The 18,684-nt window shown below is 39.1% G+C and overlaps 2 protein-coding genes across 2 annotated transcripts in view; one reads left to right on the forward strand and one right to left on the reverse strand.

Moving 5' to 3' along the window:
* Window positions 1-10,707, reverse strand: part of surf2 (surfeit 2) — a 16,387-nt gene extending 5,680 nt beyond the window's left edge. Inside the window, 4 exon segments of the mRNA NM_001003567.2 lie at window positions 3,207-3,413; window positions 6,024-6,127; window positions 7,801-7,952; window positions 10,485-10,707. Of these exon segments, the coding sequence (NP_001003567.1) occupies window positions 3,207-3,413; window positions 6,024-6,127; window positions 7,801-7,952; window positions 10,485-10,559 (538 nt within the window). The 5' untranslated portion in view covers window positions 10,560-10,707.
* A 237-nt stretch (window positions 10,708-10,944) lies between these two features.
* Window positions 10,945-14,941, forward strand: bbln (bublin coiled coil protein). Its single transcript, NM_001303023.1, has 2 exons — window positions 10,945-11,181; window positions 14,363-14,941. Exons 1-2 carry the CDS (start codon window positions 11,106-11,108, stop codon window positions 14,581-14,583), a joined length of 297 nt encoding a protein of 98 aa, NP_001289952.1. The 5' UTR covers window positions 10,945-11,105; the 3' UTR covers window positions 14,584-14,941.
* The last annotated feature ends 3,743 nt before the right edge of the window (window positions 14,942-18,684 follow it).

An 18,684-nucleotide genomic window follows, 5' to 3' on the forward strand; every position in this document is an offset into this window, starting at 1 on the left:
CTTATAATGGGTGTTTGAGAATGATCTTCATGTAGTGTGTAACACTACTAGCTGAAATCTCCAGCTGATGCTGTGTTCACACCAGACGCAGAACGCGCGGATAAATTGCAATATTCGCGCGTAAATAGCCGCGTGAACATTTGAGTTTACTTGCTTCATTCGCACGGCAAATTCACCTCAGAGATTAAAGACCTGTCTGTTTAGTAAAGCATACACTCAATGCATCACCTAGCGGGTTCCACACAGGCTTCTGCATCTTGCTTATATACACTATGAACAGCAGCTACGCTAATTATTCTCTTTATTCTCTATTTTCACCTGGGGATACTCATCTCGAGGTCCTCAGATTATGCGGAGTCTCTGATTGGATCCAAGACCAGCGACGAGATGATCCCAAGGATTCCATATCCGGGACCAGGGCGTATCCTGAGCTGCTGCTGCGCTGATGGTCGTGGGGAGTGGAGAACATGAGACTGATTCCAGCGACGCTCCAGGGACAGACGAGTCTTCGCTGAGGCCAGCTTCCAGCCTCCACCGCGGTGACTGAAGCTCTGCACAAGACTTTTTGCCAGCGGAGAAATTAAAATGGTCGTGCCGAACTGAGTCTGGTTCTCTCAAGGTTTTTTTTCTTCACTCCCATCAGGTGAAGTTTTTTTTCCCTCTCCGCTGTCGCCACTGCCTCGCATGGTTCAGGATTGGTAGAGCTACGCATCGATGAATTTGCTCTTCAGTGTTTGAACTCTCAGTAATGATTAAGCCACACTGAACTGAGCTAAACTGAACTGAACTTAAACACTAAAAACTGAACCACACTGTTCCAGTTACTATGACCATTTATGTGAAGCTGCTTTGACACAATCTACATTGTAAAAGCGCTGTACAAATAAAGCTGAATTGAATTGAACTTTAGAACATACGTGGATTTGTGTGATGGGCAGGGCTTCTGTCTACCCGGTGACTCTAGCTTCGTAGCTAAATGGCTAACATGGATTTTATTAAGAAAATAACAGTGCTTATGTGCTTTAAGAAGGCTGAAAAACAGCGTCGATAAGTTTAGGGCCGTGTCTGAGTCCACTAGATTATTTCAGAGGTGAATCCAGCTCTATGAGCTCTTAGACTCCTCCAGAAACTGAACCTGGATGACGGAGGCTTTCAGCGGTGCTTCTGACTGAGCCCAGCCCAGTTTGATAAACTTCTTGTCGGTGTCTGCTGGAGGATTTCCCCCGGGACTCCAAAAACAGGTGTACATCACAATCACGCCCCCACAAGAGCAAGCTCCTGATTGGTTAACTGCGCGCAAATGTCTGCTGAAGTTCAGATTTTCGAACTCAAGCAATTCGAGCGAAATGCGCATCAAACACGCAAAACGCTCAATTCGCGCAGCACCTTTTGCGCATATCGCGCCATGCCATTCGCATCATACGCACCGCACCATTTACGCGTATCTCGCCGCAGGATGTCTATTCGTCTATGTCTATAACATGTAAATCTCTCGCGCTTGACACGCGTTCCGCGTCTGGTGTGAACGCAGCATGAGGCTTAAATCTGAAAGTGTAGTGTTTAAAACTAATGATTCATCTATAAAATACTCGACTCTTTTATAGTGATTTGAAAGAATCGCAGCTGTAATGAGTCTTTAGCCATGCCGGCGTGAAGTTGATACAGAACTTAAGCCACGCCCACTTGCTGCACACCTATACCTGGGGAATTTGAAACTCCTGGCCCCGCCCACAAACACTGCAGCAGATCCCGGCTGAATCATGTCATGAAGACGCGTGAGGGGAGAGGTAGTGTTATTTTCTCAACCCAAAGATGAGGCTGTGAAGAGTCAGTGGATGAAGATTATTTACCTCAGCATTACAGCCCCAGCCTCGTGCTGTGTTCTCGTCATTTTTCTGACGAGTGCTCCATCAATCCACATGCTTACAACGGGGGATTCATCGACCGTTTGTTTAAGGAAGGATCAGAAAATACTACTGATGTGTGGGACACTTTGTCAGAGCTTGACAGGAACTTTACACAGCACAGTTCATGGAGCAGTAAGTAACTTAGTGCGATTAAAATGGCTGCCTCCTAGTTTTCTCCAGCTTGTAAATTCTGTATTTAATTGTTTTTTGTTACTTGTAAGCGCTTGTACTGTATCTGGTTAACTCTTTATATTCTCATATCACGTCTAATGCCATGTTGAAAACACGACGCGTGCTGCGTTGTTTACTGATTCAAATGATCCTCTGCTATGGCCACTGTCAGCTGCTCCTACACACGTGCAGAGGTCAAGGTTCAGTATAGTTCAGCTTTTGCCGCTGTGTGGATTCATACTGAGTGTGTGTCAAGGTTAAGAACAGAGCAATATGCTGCTGTTTAACTGCACTGCTTTACTACACTCCTGCATTAGGCTCACACACACACACACACTCTGCCTACTTCAACACTGTTGAAGAGCTGTGGTGGGCGTTTCTCTCGGTCTCACACTGAACGCAGTCGACCAATCACAGCAGACGGAGTGACAGACCAATCAGCACAGATTAGCATCGCGGTAAGGAGGGGTTTGGGAACACATGAATAGCTGAATGAATCATACAGGAGTTGCTGGGATAATCAGGTAAAAATGAACGCAGATTATAAGACAATGAAAGTGCTTTCCCTGCATGCAGATCAGAATGTTGGAGACCCCCAAAACCACAATATGACCCTTTATAATGCATAATATGGGCTCTTTTAAATCCTTTTTAACATTTAGGTTTTAAAAAAACATGCACATTTATATGTTTTTATGCATGTAATATATCATCTTTGCATCACAAACATGTAATCCTGCTCGTGTGAGGTGTGTGTAATGCAGTGTGTATGGATGCAGGACAGTGAATCTGACATTATTCTCTCCTCTGGCTGCCGTTATCAGTCTTACACTATTGTTGTAGTCTTGATCACACCATCTTGGAGTTTTTCTGTCATTATTTCAGCAAATAGGATTGAAAACAAATGATTTGTTGTGCTCTCCCATTCACTCCGCTCTGAGTTCACCAACTACGACCACTTCTGCTGCAGATAAACACGCTAATGTGAAAAGGGGGCATTAGGAACGCGTCTTATAACGTATGGAACAAACGTGATGCTTAACAAGTAATAGCTGATTGAAAAAGTAAACTCTACTAATAATCAGTCAGGCTTGTCGATGTGAATTAGATAGTAAGGGTAGTACTGACGTGGATAGAGATCAGACATGCTGTCCTCAGAGTCGCTGTTGTCTTCTTCACTGCTGCTGGGAGCCCACACACCGCTGTCCTCCGTCCGCTTCTTCTTCGTCTTCTTCTGTACTTGTCTGTCTGTGTCCTCATCGCTCTCTGTGCGTCTCTGCTTCTTCCTGAGCTGCACAGGCACAAACTTCACACCCTGACGCACACACTCCTCATCTAAACACACACACACACACGACATTAGACTGAATGATTAAACATCGTCATCTTCAGAGGAACTCTTGCTTAAGTTGAATCACAAATATACAGTAGGCTTTATACACCATACACTTATGCAGTATATAAAGTATAGCAATAATGCGGCAGCTAACATCAATTAAACTCAACGTTATTAATCTTAGATGATGTTGATTTCTCAGTTAAAGCTTGATGGTGCATTAAAGTCATGATCGTAATCGATTTTAAATAAAGTTATTAACTAATAAAATTCTATTTTAACTTATAATAACAGCATAGTAACTGTAACAAGCCGGGCTTCCAGCTAACTCTATCAAGCCTCTTCAGCTGCTCCAGAACGCAGCAGCACGAGTTGTCTTCAATGAACCTAAAAGAGCACATGTCTCTCCGCTGCTCATCCGTTTGCACTGGCTGCCAGTTGCTGCTCGCATCAAACTCAAAGCTCTGATGTTTGCTTACAAAGCGACTTCTGGCTTTGCTCCTTCTTATCTGCTCTCACTTCTGCAGATGTATGTGCCCTCCAGAAACTTGCGTTCTGTGAATGAACGTCGCCTCGTGGTTCCATCCCAAAGAGGGAAGAAATCACTTTTCCAAACTCTCGCATTCAATCTGCCCAGTTGGTGGAATGAACTCCCTAACTGCATCAGAACAGCAGAGTCACTCGCTGTCTTCAAGAAACCACTAAAAACTCAACTATTTAGTCTCCACTTCACTTCCTAATCTGCTATTGTCTCTGGTTCCACCGCTAACTGCACTACCAAAAAAAAAATTACTAATACTTCCCTTCTTACACTTTACACACCTGAAACTTGCCTATAGCACTTCTTCATTGTTGCTCTTGTAATTGTGTAAATTGCTTCCTTGTCCTCATTTGTAAGTCGCTTTAGATAAAAGCATCTGCTAAATGACTAAATGTAAATGTAATGAATCTGGCCTGTTCTCATTGTGGGTTTTAATGCATTGACTACTAATGAGACTTTAATGTAAAGTGTTATCTATTCTACTGGATCATCTTTCTGCAATTTATTAAGTTTGTTCAGGTGTGTTTGATTAGAGTTGGAGCTAAAATCTGCTGGACACCGGCCCTCCAGGAACAAGTTTATTGACCCCTGCCATGGACGATTGCCTTCAGATGACCCCAAAGATAAAAGTCTAAGGCGGTCAGACCTTGGCCCACAACGAGCAATCCACTTTTCAGGAAGCTTTTCATCAAGGAATGGTCAACCCTGACACCAATAATGTGGCGGTGCACCATCTTGCTGGAGAAACTCAGGAAACGTGTTAGCATCAGTGCATAAAGAGGGAAACACATCATCATATGGTCTTGAGGTTTCCATTGATGAAGGATGGCTCCACTATCTTTGTTGTCTATGGTGTGAAGATACAAGATGTGCAGCACCTGAAACTACAGATACTGGAAGCCTGTGCAGGCATTTCTCCTGCGGTGTTGCTATCAGTGTGTGAAGAATCAGAGAAGAGGGCTGCATTGACAATCCAACACAATGGGCAGCACATTGAACACATTTTATAAGTGGTCAGAAACTTGTAAATAACTCATGAAAGAATAAAGGTATGTTAAAACCAAGCACACCATTGCTTTTCTTGTGAAATTCCCAATACGTTTGATGTGTCACATGACCCTCTTCCTATCGAAAAAACAAAAGTTGGATCCAAGATGGCCGACTTCAAAATGGCCAACATGGCCACCACCCATCTTGAAAAGTTTGCCCTCTCACATCACCAACCACTGCCAATTTTATTAAGGTGGATCCATATAAATGGCCCACCCTGTATATACACTGTAAAGTAATACACCAAGTATTTTTGGTTGGTAAAGTAGCCTTTTTTTAAAGCTTAAAGGCTCGTACACACCGCTTTTCGTTTATGTTTTTCGTCAGCGTTTTATGAGACATTTTTCAGTGTTCAAACCTAAGCACTTTTCACTGGCGTCTAGCAGAAGAGTATGCAAAATCACTCTTTTGACGTTAGATGGCGCTACAAAACTTTAAGCTTCTGACACCCGCTTATAAACAGAAGAAGAGGAGGAGAGGAAGTTCACACGCTTGTTGTTTAAGTTACTGGTTACTCGAACAAGCATGGATGGTTCAAGCATCAGCTCCAGCTCTAGCGATGAAGAAATGATTATTGTTCAGCAGAGCAATCAGCAGCTGCACGTTCATATCGCCTCTGGGCATCTTCTTCAATGTGCGCTCGCATTGATAGTTTTGCACTTGAGTGCCTCCAAGTGCTGTTTACGGTAACTTCAGCAGCTCCGTGCACGTGAACTAAAGTGCCGATCTGATTGGTGGAGAAGGTTTTGACGCCGGGCATGAAAACACAAAAAACGAGCATGAGGCGTTTTTTTTAAAATGACGATTTTGCGCCTGCCGTTTTGCGCGTTGGTGTGCATGATCACATTGACCCCCGTTATTTAGTCGCGAGGCGTTAAACGTCGACGGAAAACGCGAGCAAAATACGTCTCGGTGTGCACGGGCGTTAACATTGTGATATACAGTCTACCAATATAAAAGTAATCAGCAGTTAATCTCAACAGGAAAATCAGCATAATATCATCATAAGCCAACTCACACTGCGCTAAAGCCTTCTGGTAGCGTTTGCCGCTGACGTGTCGCAGAACCTCCTTCGGCTCACGGTTAATGTGACGTAACGTGAGTTTGCAGAAAAGATGATTACTGTGGAGAAAACACACATCAGACTCTGTTTCAGTCATTAAAGGGCATCTATCATGCATCATACTTTTATAAAGGGTTCAAACCCAGCTGTGTGTCAGACTCTAATGCTCAACAGTAATGAATTGAGTTTGTTCTAATCAGACTTGATGAGTGAAGCACTGTGTTGACATTCTCCCTTTGTACATGTCATCAGAGGGGGAAAGCCCCGCCCACTAGTGCCCATTTCTCCTTCATTAGCATCTCCAGCAGGCCTGAGTGAGAAGCAGCCGTCTGTCCATTAGCCATTAGAGTGTTTGAGCTGCTGAAGATAATGTCAGCATACACATAACACACACACTGCTGTTTTACATCTGTCACTATGCTCACGCATATGCATTTGTAGCTCCACCCTCTTCTGAAAAGAGCACAATCTCATTTGCATTTAAAGCAACAGTCACCAAAACACCACGATCAGTATCAAAGCCTGAGAGGGTCAGTTTCAGAGAGCTGGAGAACATTATCTGTGTGCTGTTCCCAGCTCATACTCACACACACACACTCCAGACACGCATTTGCAGCTTGTGAACAGTGGCATTATAGGTGCGCTATAGTCTACTGTATTGCAATGTCATGTAGTTTACTATACTATAGTGTCCTGTACTGTAGTTTGCTCTACAGTAGTATAGTTTACTGTAGTGTGTTGTAGTGCTGTTATGTGCGGCTAGTACTGTAGTGAGCTGTACTCAGTGGTGTAAAGAGTACTGACAAATCACAAGTAAAATTAGCATTGCTTGCCTAAAAATTTAGTGCAAGTAGAGTAAAAGCTATCTGTTGTAAATATTACTCCAAGTATGCGTAGCTTATGAGTAAACCTTTCAAAAGTACTCAAGAGTAGCGAGCATTACACTGTAGACAGCTGATGCGTTTACATGTAGTATGTGCATGTGTGTGTGTGTAAACGTAACATTCTGTAGTGCATTGAGTTATTGTCCAGCAGACACACAACGTCATCAGACGTTAATATTACGTTAGATTTAGGTTGTGATGTCAGGGGACCAAAATGTAATGTGTAGCCAGCGTCTGAGGACAACATTATTCTGATAGCCAATAACAATGTTAAATGACGTTGATATTTGGTTGATTTTAGGTTGTTAGAAAGTGACCAAAATCCAACATCTTAAACCAACATCTTAAACTAGCATCATGTTGACGTCAGATACTGACATTTATTCATCAGGTCTGACAACCGAAATCACACGTCTGATAGACGTCATAGTGGTAGCGTACACACAACGTCAAGCATTAACATCATTAGACGTTGATATTTGGTTGATTTTAGGTTGGACATTGATGCTGGTCTGACATCAACCTGATGTTCATTTCCAAACAAAATGCAACGTCCCCACGATGTTAGAGTACAACGCCAATCTCATCAGACATCTTGTGTATTCGTAATGTGTTACTTTACACCACGGGCTGTACAGTGGTATAGTTTACTGTATTGTAGTGTACTATAGTGTAGTGTACTCGTGGTTGTTTAGTGCTGTTGGTTATGTGCAGCTCGTACTGGCTGCAGTGTAGTATAGTTAACTGTAGTATACTTGCGGTTGTTTAGTGCTGTTGGTCATGTGCAGCTTGTACTGGCTGTACTGTAGTATAGTTTACTGTAGTGTACTGTAGTGTAGTGTACTCACGGTTGTTTACTGCTGCTGGTTATGTGCGGCTCGTACTGGCTGTAGTTAAACTGCTCCTGTGCGCTGAGCTTCTTATATTTCTTGCCGGACGTGAAGTGTTGAAGTTCAGAGAGACTACAGGGAAACTCGTGTCCATTCAGCACACACTTAATCTGAGGGAAACACACACACACACACACACACACACACACACACACGTGCAATCAACATACAGAAACACTGAAACACATACCCACACAGAGACAGATAATAAACACACACACACACACACACAAACACCAAGACACAAATGCACACAGACACACACAGTTACACACACAAACACAGAGACGCATAATGCACACATGCACACAGACAGACAAACACACACACAAACACACCGACAAAAAACACACACACCGACACACATAATGCACCCAGACACACACACACACACACACCGAGACAGATAAAATACACATACACAAACACACCAAGACAAATAATGCACACAGATACACACACACACCGAGACACATAACACACACACACACACACACACCGAGACAGATAAAATACACATACACAAACACACCAAGACACATAATGCACACACACACACACACACAGATAATACACACACACAAGTCACACACACAAACACACTGAGACACATTATATATACACACATAAACACACACACACACACACCCAAATACATACACACATTAGTCACACACACAAACCATAAATACACACTAAACACAGAGAAACACAATACACAGACACACAATACACACATTTAATATACAGAAAACAACACAGTAAACACACTGAGCCACAGTCACACAAACCAAACATTAAACACACACACACACACAAACACACCGACACACATAATGCACCCAGACACACACACACACACACAAAGACCGAGATAGATAAAATACACATACACAAACACACCAAGACACATAATGCACACAGATACACACACACATCGAGACACATACACACACACACACACACACACACACACACACACACACACACACACACACACACACACACACAAACAGATAATACACATACCCACACACAAACACACTGAGACACATTATATATACACATTATATAAACACAGAAAAACACAATACACAGACACACAATACACACATTTAATATACAGAAAACAACACAGTAAACACACTGAGCCACAGTCACACAAACCAAACATTAAACACACACACACACACAAACACACCGACACACATAATGCACCCAGACACACACACACAAAGACCGAGATAGATAAAATACACATACACAAACACACCAAGACACATAATGCACACAGATACACACACACATCGAGACACATACACACACACACACACACACACACACACAAACAGATAATACACATACACACACACAAACACACTGAGACACATTATATATACACATACACACACACACAGACACACACACACAAATACATACACACATTAGTCACACACACAAACCATAAATACACACTAAACACAGAGAAACACAATACACAGACACACAATACACACATTTAATAAACAGAAAACAACACAGTAAACACACTGAGCCACAGTCACACAAACCAAACATTAAACACACACACACACACAAACACACCGACACACATAATGCACCCAGACACACACACACAAAGACCGAGATAGATAAAATACACATACACAAACACACCAAGACACATAATGCACACAGATACACACACACATCGAGACACATACACATACACACACACACACACACACACACACACACACACAAACAGATAATACACATACACACACACAAACACACTGAGACACATTATATATACACATACACACACACACAGACACACACACACAAATACATACACACATTAGTCACACACACAAACCATAAATACACACTAAACACAGAGAAACACAATACACAGACACACAATACACACATTTAATAAACAGAAAACAACACAGTAAACACACTGAGCCACAGTCACACAAACAAAACATTAAACACACACACACACACCGACACACATAATGCACCCAGACAGACACAAACACACACACACATACACACATACACACACACACACACACACACACACACACACACACACAAAGACCGAGATAGATAAAATACACATACACAAACACACCAAGACACATAATGCACACAGATACACACACACATCGAGACACATACACACACACACACACACACACACAAAAACAGATAATACACATACACACACACAAACACACTGAGACACATTATATATACACATACACACACACACAGACACACACACACACACACACACACACATACAAATACATACACACATTAGTCACACACAAACCATAAATACTCACTAAACACAGAGAAACACAATACACAGACACACAATACACACATTTAATATACAGAAAACAACACAGTAAACACACTGAGCCACAGTCACACAAACCAAACATTAAACACACACACACACACAAACACACCGACAAAAAACACACACACCGACACACATAATGCACACACACACACAATTACGATAACAATTACGACACTCACGATAACAAGACTATATGAAACAGTTATTCGCCTCATCAGCAGCTGAAGTCAGTGTGTGTGTGTGTGTGTGTGTTACTGACCCTTTTCGACTCTGTGAGCTCAAAGCACGGCTGTTTCTCTAGAAATGATCTCAAGTCTTCTGGTAAATCCTCCATTATTACACAGCTAAACCCGATATGAGACAAACCCGGTGTGAAAAACAACACAACCCCAAAACTATCACCACAGAACTCTGTGAAAACACGATTAATATTAAACTAAGAGGATAAACGTGTGTGTTTTGCTGCACATGCTGAGCGGCGCGACGTCTTAAAAACTACAACATGACGTCATATAAACACGACAAAGACCCTAACGCAATGCCAGACAGAAATTTGTTTTTAAAGCTTTAAAATCATTACAGGCTTTAAAGTCACTACATAACTAATCTGTATGATCTTATTTGGTCATTATTTTAAGTTAAAATACATTTTGAGCAGAGAAAACGGGTGATTTATCATTCTGATGAGGCGCATTATTGGACAGTCCTGACAGTCAGCTGACACTCAGCTCTTCGTCGCTCGTCATCGCGTTTTTAATGTTTGTGTGGTAAATAAACATGTGTGTAGTGTCATTACATAGACAGTGTGTGTTATAACTCATATTAAAGTTGTTTTGTGAGCGTTATAATCCGCTGTTTTAGCTTGTTTCTGCGTGTAAACATGTCTGGACCGAACGGAGATCCCGATATTTCAGCTGAAGGAATAATCGAGGATGAAGATGAGTTCAACGAAGAAGGTTAATAATGACGCTTTATTTGATTATTTTCTGCTATTTCTTAACGGTTTTATTATACTATTCGTTTTTTTTAAATAAATAAGTTTACAATGTTATATACAGCCTATAATATATAAATATAAAACCGTGTAAATTTCAGTTTTTCTTTATTTATTGTGTATTGGTTGGACTAAAATGTAAACATTTGCATTATTTTAAAATAAAGGCCCCGAATTTAAAGTAAAAAAATATAGAAAATAAGCTTATTCTATCTAATATTGAGTTATTCATTTTCTGAAGTCAAACACTTATGTTGACTAAAATGAATATAAACATGTGAAAACACAGCATTTTGGGTTATTTTATGACAAAAAATGCTTTAAACTAGCTATTTTACTTATAATTTCTAAGAAATGTCATGAGTAGTTTACAGAATTAAACCAAATTTATGTTTTACTCACACGTACCTAAATAATAAATCCAGAGAAAGAGAGCAACGTTAGCACACACACACACACACACACACACACACACACACTCACACACACACACACACACACACACACACACACACACACACACACACACACACACACACACACACACTTTAAACAAAAAATAATAAATAGTACTAAATAATATGCCATATTTAGGTCTTAATATTTGCAGTGTAAAACCTTTTTTTTTTTTTTAAATATGAACACTACAATAGCACAGAAATAATGGAAAAGTCCAGTGGATGACTAACGTCTGCTAGATGTTAAAACCATCGTTGTGTCAGCGAAACATCCTGAAAGAGGAGCCAAAGAAAGAGGAAGTGTGTGTGTGCAGAGCTGTGCTGATTACTTATGAAATGTAATAAGTTACTGATTACAAATTACATGACAAAATTAGTAATCAGTAATACAATCTCATAGATTACACATTTGTGGTAATGTAACCAAGCTACTTAAATTTCATTTAGATTACTTTTGAACTACTGATTACATCATAAAATTAGTAATCAGTAATGTAATCTGTTAGATTATGGCAATGTAATCTGATTACTTTTGGATTAGATTTACATTTTTTTAACTGTTCTCAGTTACTGATTACAAATACCATGGCAATATTACTCAGTAATATAAGACGTTTATGGCAAGTAACCTGACTACTTTTGGATTACATTTAGATTACCTTTTAACTTTAATCAATTGCTAATTACAAATTACATGACAAAATCTGTAGTAATTTCGTCTGTTAGATTACACAGTTATGGTAATGTAATCTAACTACTTTTAGATTGCATTTAGATAACTTTTTTTACTGCTGATTACAAATTACATGACAAATTGTGCAGTCAGTAATAAAATAAATTAGGTTACGCATTTGTGGTAATGTAACAAAAGGACTTGGATTACATTTAGATTGCTTTTAATTACTGATTACATGATAAAAATATTAATCAGTAATGTATTCTGTTGGATTACGCATTTATGGTAACGCAATCTGACTACTTTTGGATAACATTTAAATTACTTGTGAATTAATTAGTTACTAATTACAAATTACTAAATTAGTAGTCAGTAATATAATCTCTTAGATTACACATTTTTGGTAATGTAATCAGACGTCTTTAAATTTAAATTACTTTTAAACAGTAATCATTGCTGGTTACAAATTACATGATCAGATTAGTAATCGGTAATACAATCTCTTAGATTACATATTTGTGGTAATGTAACCAAAGTACTTGGATTACATTTAGATTACTTTTGAATTACTGATTACAAATTACATTTTAAAATTGGTAATCAGTATTGTATTCTGTTGGACTTCGCAATTATGTAAATCTGACTACTTTTGGATTACATTTAGATTACTTTCGAAATGTACTCAGTTACAGATTACAAATACCATGACAAAACTAGTCAGTAATATAATACAATTATGGTAATGTAATCAGACTACTTTTGGATTACATTTAGATTACTTTTTTTAACGGTAATCAACTGCTTATTGCAAACTACATGACAAATTGTGTAGTCAGTAATAAAATATATTAGATTACATGTGTGGTAATGTACCAAAGGACTTGGATTACATTTAGATTACTTTTAAATTACTGATTACATGATAAAAATAGTAATCAGTAATGTATTCTGTTGAATTACACGTTTATGGTAACGCAATCTGACTATGGATTACATTTAAATTACTTGTGAACTAATTAGATACTGATTACAGATTACTAAATTAGAAGTCAGTAATATAATCTCTTAGATTACACATTTGTGGTGATGTAACGAAAGGACTTGGATTACATTTAGATTACTTTTGAATCATTGATTACATGATACAATTAGTAATCAGTGATATAATCTGTTGGATTACACGTTTAAGGTAACCTAATCTCACTACATGTGGATTATTAACTAAACTGTTACTGATTACAGATTACATGAGAAAATGTTTTGTCAGTAATATAATCACTTAGATTACACATTTTTTGGTAATGTAATCAGACGTCTTTTGGATTAAATTGAGATTACTTTCAAACAGTAATCAATTGCTGGTTACAAATTATATGATCAAATTATTAGTAATCGGTAATACAATCTCTTAGATTACACATTTGTGGTAATGTAACCAAAGTACTTGGATTACATTTAGATTACTTTTGAATTACTGATTATTACAAATTACATGATAACATTAATAATCAGTAATATATTCTGTTAGATTACACATTTATGGTTATGTAATCTGACTACTTTTGGATTACATTTAGATTACTTTCAAACTGTTCACAGTTACTGATTACAAATTACATGACAAAATTAGTCAGTAATAAAATACATTTATGGTAATGCCATCTGACTACTTTTGGATTACATTTAGATTACTTTTATGCTAACCCATCTCTGATGTCACATACACTGATGCAGGATAATCTTGTTCTGTTTTGACAGATAGAAATAAAAATATATCTTCAGGATATTATTATAAACAAGTATAAACATTAAACACGAGGAGAATAAATGAATTGTGAATAATTTGCAGCCACTGTGTAAATGTAATCCACAAAAGTAATCCGATTAGCAGTATTTAAAAAAATACTTACTTGATTTTGGTAAATCTGATGAGGTGATCCAGATTACAGCTGCTATGTGTTTTCCTCAACGTTCAGCTGTTATAATGTGTTATGCTGTGTTTTCGTTAGAGTACGCAGCCATCGACTCCATGCTGGACCAGATCAACTCCTGTCTGGACGACATCGAGGAGCGAAACGATGCTCTGAACGGGAAACTGCAGGAGCTGCTGGAGTCCAACAGAGCGGCGCGCAGAGACTTCAGACAGCAGATCACGGACCATGCAGATCTTCCTCCTCCTGCTAATGATGATGAAGATGAACAGTCCAGGGACGCACAGAAGAAAGACTAAAGGAATGTCTCTGTCTGACACCTGCAGCTGGACCAAAACTGTGTGTTATGTGTGTGTGTATTTATTAAATGTTGTGTATGTCCAAGATGTATTAATTTAAATACTGTGATTGAAGTCAGGTGCATCTTTAAAATGGCTGTAATGCACAGGATTACCAGCGCTCTGGAGTACTTGATTTTGAGATAATCTATTTATAGATATAGATAAGTGCAGTCTGATTAATCAAATCCAAAATAAAAGTTCATATTTACAAAATATACTTGTGCATACTGTGTATAAAAATAGATGTATGACTATATTGTGTGTGTGTATGTGTATATATATTAAATATAAATACAAATTGCAAAAATTTGTTGTATTTAATGTACAGTATATGTGTATATCTATCTATCTATACTTATGTATACTTACGGCCATGATTAACAGCTGTGACAGTCGTGATTGACAGCCATAATTAACAGCTGTGATTGACAGTCGTGATTGACAGCCATAATTAACAGCTGTGATTGACAGTCGTGATTGACAGCCATAATTAACAGCCATGATTGACAGTTGTGATTGACAGCCATAATTAACAGCTGTGATTGACAGTCGTGATTGACAGCCATAATTAACAGCTGTGATTGACAGTCGTGATTGACAGCCATGATTAACAGCTGTGATTGACAGTCGTGATTGACAGCCATGATTAACAGCTGTGATTGACAGTCGTGATTGACAGCCATAATTAACAGCTGTGATTGACAGTCGTGATTGACAGCCATAATTAACAGCCATGATTGACAGTTGTGATTGACAGCCATAATTAACAGCTGTGATTGACAGTCGTGATTGACAGCCATAATTAACAGCCATGATTGACAGTTGTGATTGACAGCCATAATTAACAGCTGTGATTGACAGTCGTGATTGACAGCCATAATTAACAGCTGTGATTGATGGCCAGAATTGACAGCAGTGAATGACAGCCAGACGTAACAGCTGTGATTGACGGCCATGATTACTGTGATTGACAGCAGTGATTGACAGCCATAGTTGACAGCTGTGATTGAGTCGTGATCGACAGCCATGATTGACAGTCGTAAGTCACATCTGTGATTGACAGCAATGAGTAAAAGCCATTAATTAACAGCCGTGATTGTCAGTTGTAACTGACAGTTCTGATTGACACCTGTGAGTGACAGCCGTGATTGACAGCTTCTCAGGTCACTCCTGCTGAGTTCATAAACAAACTATAAAGTTCTGATTTCAGTATTTTACTACCCAAAACAACAACAACCACCCAGCTCTAATGCCTATTAGAGGTCTTCAACTCAGCACATTTCCCCCAGGCCACTGAATTATTATTAAATACTGCACATATTATAAAATCAGCTGCTCATTATCATATAATAACCCAACAGCCTATCACAATCCTTACTGTACATCATGAAAATGTTCAAGCTGCACTGCATTAGAGTGAGCGTTTAATGCTGGATCAGTGACAGCAGAGATGAACACAGATCTGCAACTATCACTAATGTTAAACGGTAGGAAGAAATCAAATAAACCTCGCTGCAGATATCAAGATCATCAATAAGTAGGCCCACACGGAATCTGCGCGCGCAGAATTCCGCAGATTTTTAGTCTATCATTAATTCTGTTTATTTACTTGAGTAAATGTGTAAATCTGAATTTAATCAGTTTTTATTCAGTAATTTATTACTTTTTATTTCATATATTAAGGCAGGGGTTTTCAAAGTCTAAGACAGTGGGCCTCCCTTTTGACACAAATATATATATATATATATATATATATATATATATATATATATACAGTATATATAAAGACACAGACAGATGTCAGACTGTTAACTCACTTTTATCATCATTTGCATGAAAGGTCGATTATTTACAGAGTAATAACAAGTATTTTAATATAACATTTTTAAAACTAGGATGATGGTTCAATATGAATAGAACAGATCCAAGAACTGGTCATCCCAGTCAAAACAGTGGAAGTTTAGCGGGTCTCATGCTGTCATTAGCCAAAATATCTTGACAAACCACACATAAAGGTCGTGGTTCATCAGCTGGTCCTGTCCACGTAAATCCTAAACTCAAATACTGATCATCATATCGTCGTCTTTTGGGTTTAAGCCCTGAACTTGAAGGCTTTAAATCGAGGGGGGGGGGGTCTCAGAAACCGATCCATTGTATTAGCAGGCATATACCTGTATTGGCGGGCTTGCCAAACAGAAGCGAATTCACAGCTATGGCCTTCTGGGTAAAAAAGGTTTTCTTATTTTTGACGTATTATTTTTTTTTTTAGCTTTGCTTAATTAAAATGTTTAAATATAATAAAAAATACATATAATAATTAAACTTAATAATTATAATTTTATTATATAATATTTTTCCGCGCCTCCCCTGACATGCTCTGGCGCCCCCCAGGGGAGGCGCGCCTCACACTTTGAAAACCCCTGTATTAAGGTTTTAGTTATGATACTCTGCTGGATACTTCCAAAATAATTCAGCAGAAATTCGCAGATTTTTACCAAAATTCTCAGCAGAAATAGCAAAAAACGTCCGCAGATTCCGTCCGGCCCTGTCAATAACCCATCCGAGTCGCTCTGGTAATCAACAAATATTTTAATAGAAATGAAAATGAGGCAAACGCAGAACACAAAACACTGGAGAAACTGCTGGAGAACACTCTTCTGTTCCGCTGCTCAATAAAAACAGAAACACACACACACACACACACACACACACACACACACACACACACACACACACACACACACACACACACACTGATGTTTGCACAGACTGTGGGTTTGTGTTTAGCTTGCCTTAAATCACTGGCCTTTCTCACACACACACACACACACACACACACACACACACACACACACACACACACACACACACACACACACACATTTCTGCCACTGAATGCTAATATAGAGCTGAAAATAATGATGAGACTCAGTTATTTTTAATGTGCAAGCTTAAGAGTTAATCATATTTTCACAACTGCTGAATAAATGTCTGTAACGGCCTGCTGATTCCCTCCAAAATCCTGAGTGTTCAGATTCACTCTCTAAAATTAATTTTCCCGTCAATAACTGCAAGAAAACAAATCTTTTATTTGGCTTTTAATTTAATTCAGTGGCAGAAATAAGCTTGTATTCACACCATCTATAATGCTGGGTTGTTTTAATTCAACGCTGGGTCAGATATGTGGGTTTATTTATTCATTTTTTATTAAATAATAAAAGACTGTTGAGCTTGTACACGTCAGACAACAACCCGGCAGTTATCCAGAGTGTGACGACATGGAAATGAGCAGCGCGACGTTCATCAGTGTACAGAGTTCAAAATAAAAGCTCAACAGTGACTGAATAAACAGATCTACATCGGCCGCTTTCATCTCCACTACAGCTGGAACTAAAGCTTTTCTCCTAATATCTATCTAGTGACGTGTTCATAAGCTTCCCTTCAGTACATGCACAAACGTCTTCAGCTTTACAGCATAACTGAGCTCAATCAGTCGGTCAGTATCATCAATGCAGTAGAGAAGCGCTGCTCTTATGAAGCATCAGACACACATTTCAGCCCAAAACCACAGCCGATATTGCTGCTTTACTGCCATGAAAAGCCGTGAATGTTTTAAAGTAGAAAGAAACTGGGGGTAAAATGTGTAATTTCTCATATAAAGTCCAAATCTGCTCCTAAATAGGCTTCAAATAAGCTTTTTAAATCACCAAACAGCATTTAAATTCATGATAACCCCACTGAAAAATCCAGATTAAACCAGCCTAAGCTGGTTGGCTGGTTTTAGCTGGTCGGCCAGGCTGGTTTTAGAGGGGTTTTGGCACCTTCAAGGCTGGTTTCCAGCCATTTCCAGCCTGGTCTTAGCCGGTCAGGCTGGGAGTTGACCAGCTAAAACCAGCTATGTCCAGTTTAAACCAGGCTGGTCAAGCTGGTTTTGGCTGGATTTAGCTGGCCATTTTCTGACCAGCAAATACCAGACTGGAAATGGCTGGAAACCAGCCTGGAAATGGCCAAACCCCCTCTAAAACCAGCCTGGTCGACCAGCTAAAACCAGCTAAAGCT

This window comes from Danio rerio, chromosome 5, assembly GCF_049306965.1.
Source record: "Danio rerio strain Tuebingen ecotype United States chromosome 5, GRCz12tu, whole genome shotgun sequence".
Lineage (NCBI taxonomy): Eukaryota > Metazoa > Chordata > Actinopteri > Cypriniformes > Danionidae > Danio > Danio rerio.

Bases quoted from the DNA above. Each gene is read 5' to 3' on its own strand.
- bbln (NM_001303023.1), top strand. From the start codon at position 11,106: ATGTCTGGACCGAACGGAGATCCCGATATTTCAGCTGAAGGAATAATC. The intron at 11,182-14,362 runs GTTAATAATGAC...TGTTTTCGTTAG, and splicing joins AGATGAGTTCAACGAAGAAG to AGTACGCAGCCATCGACTCC.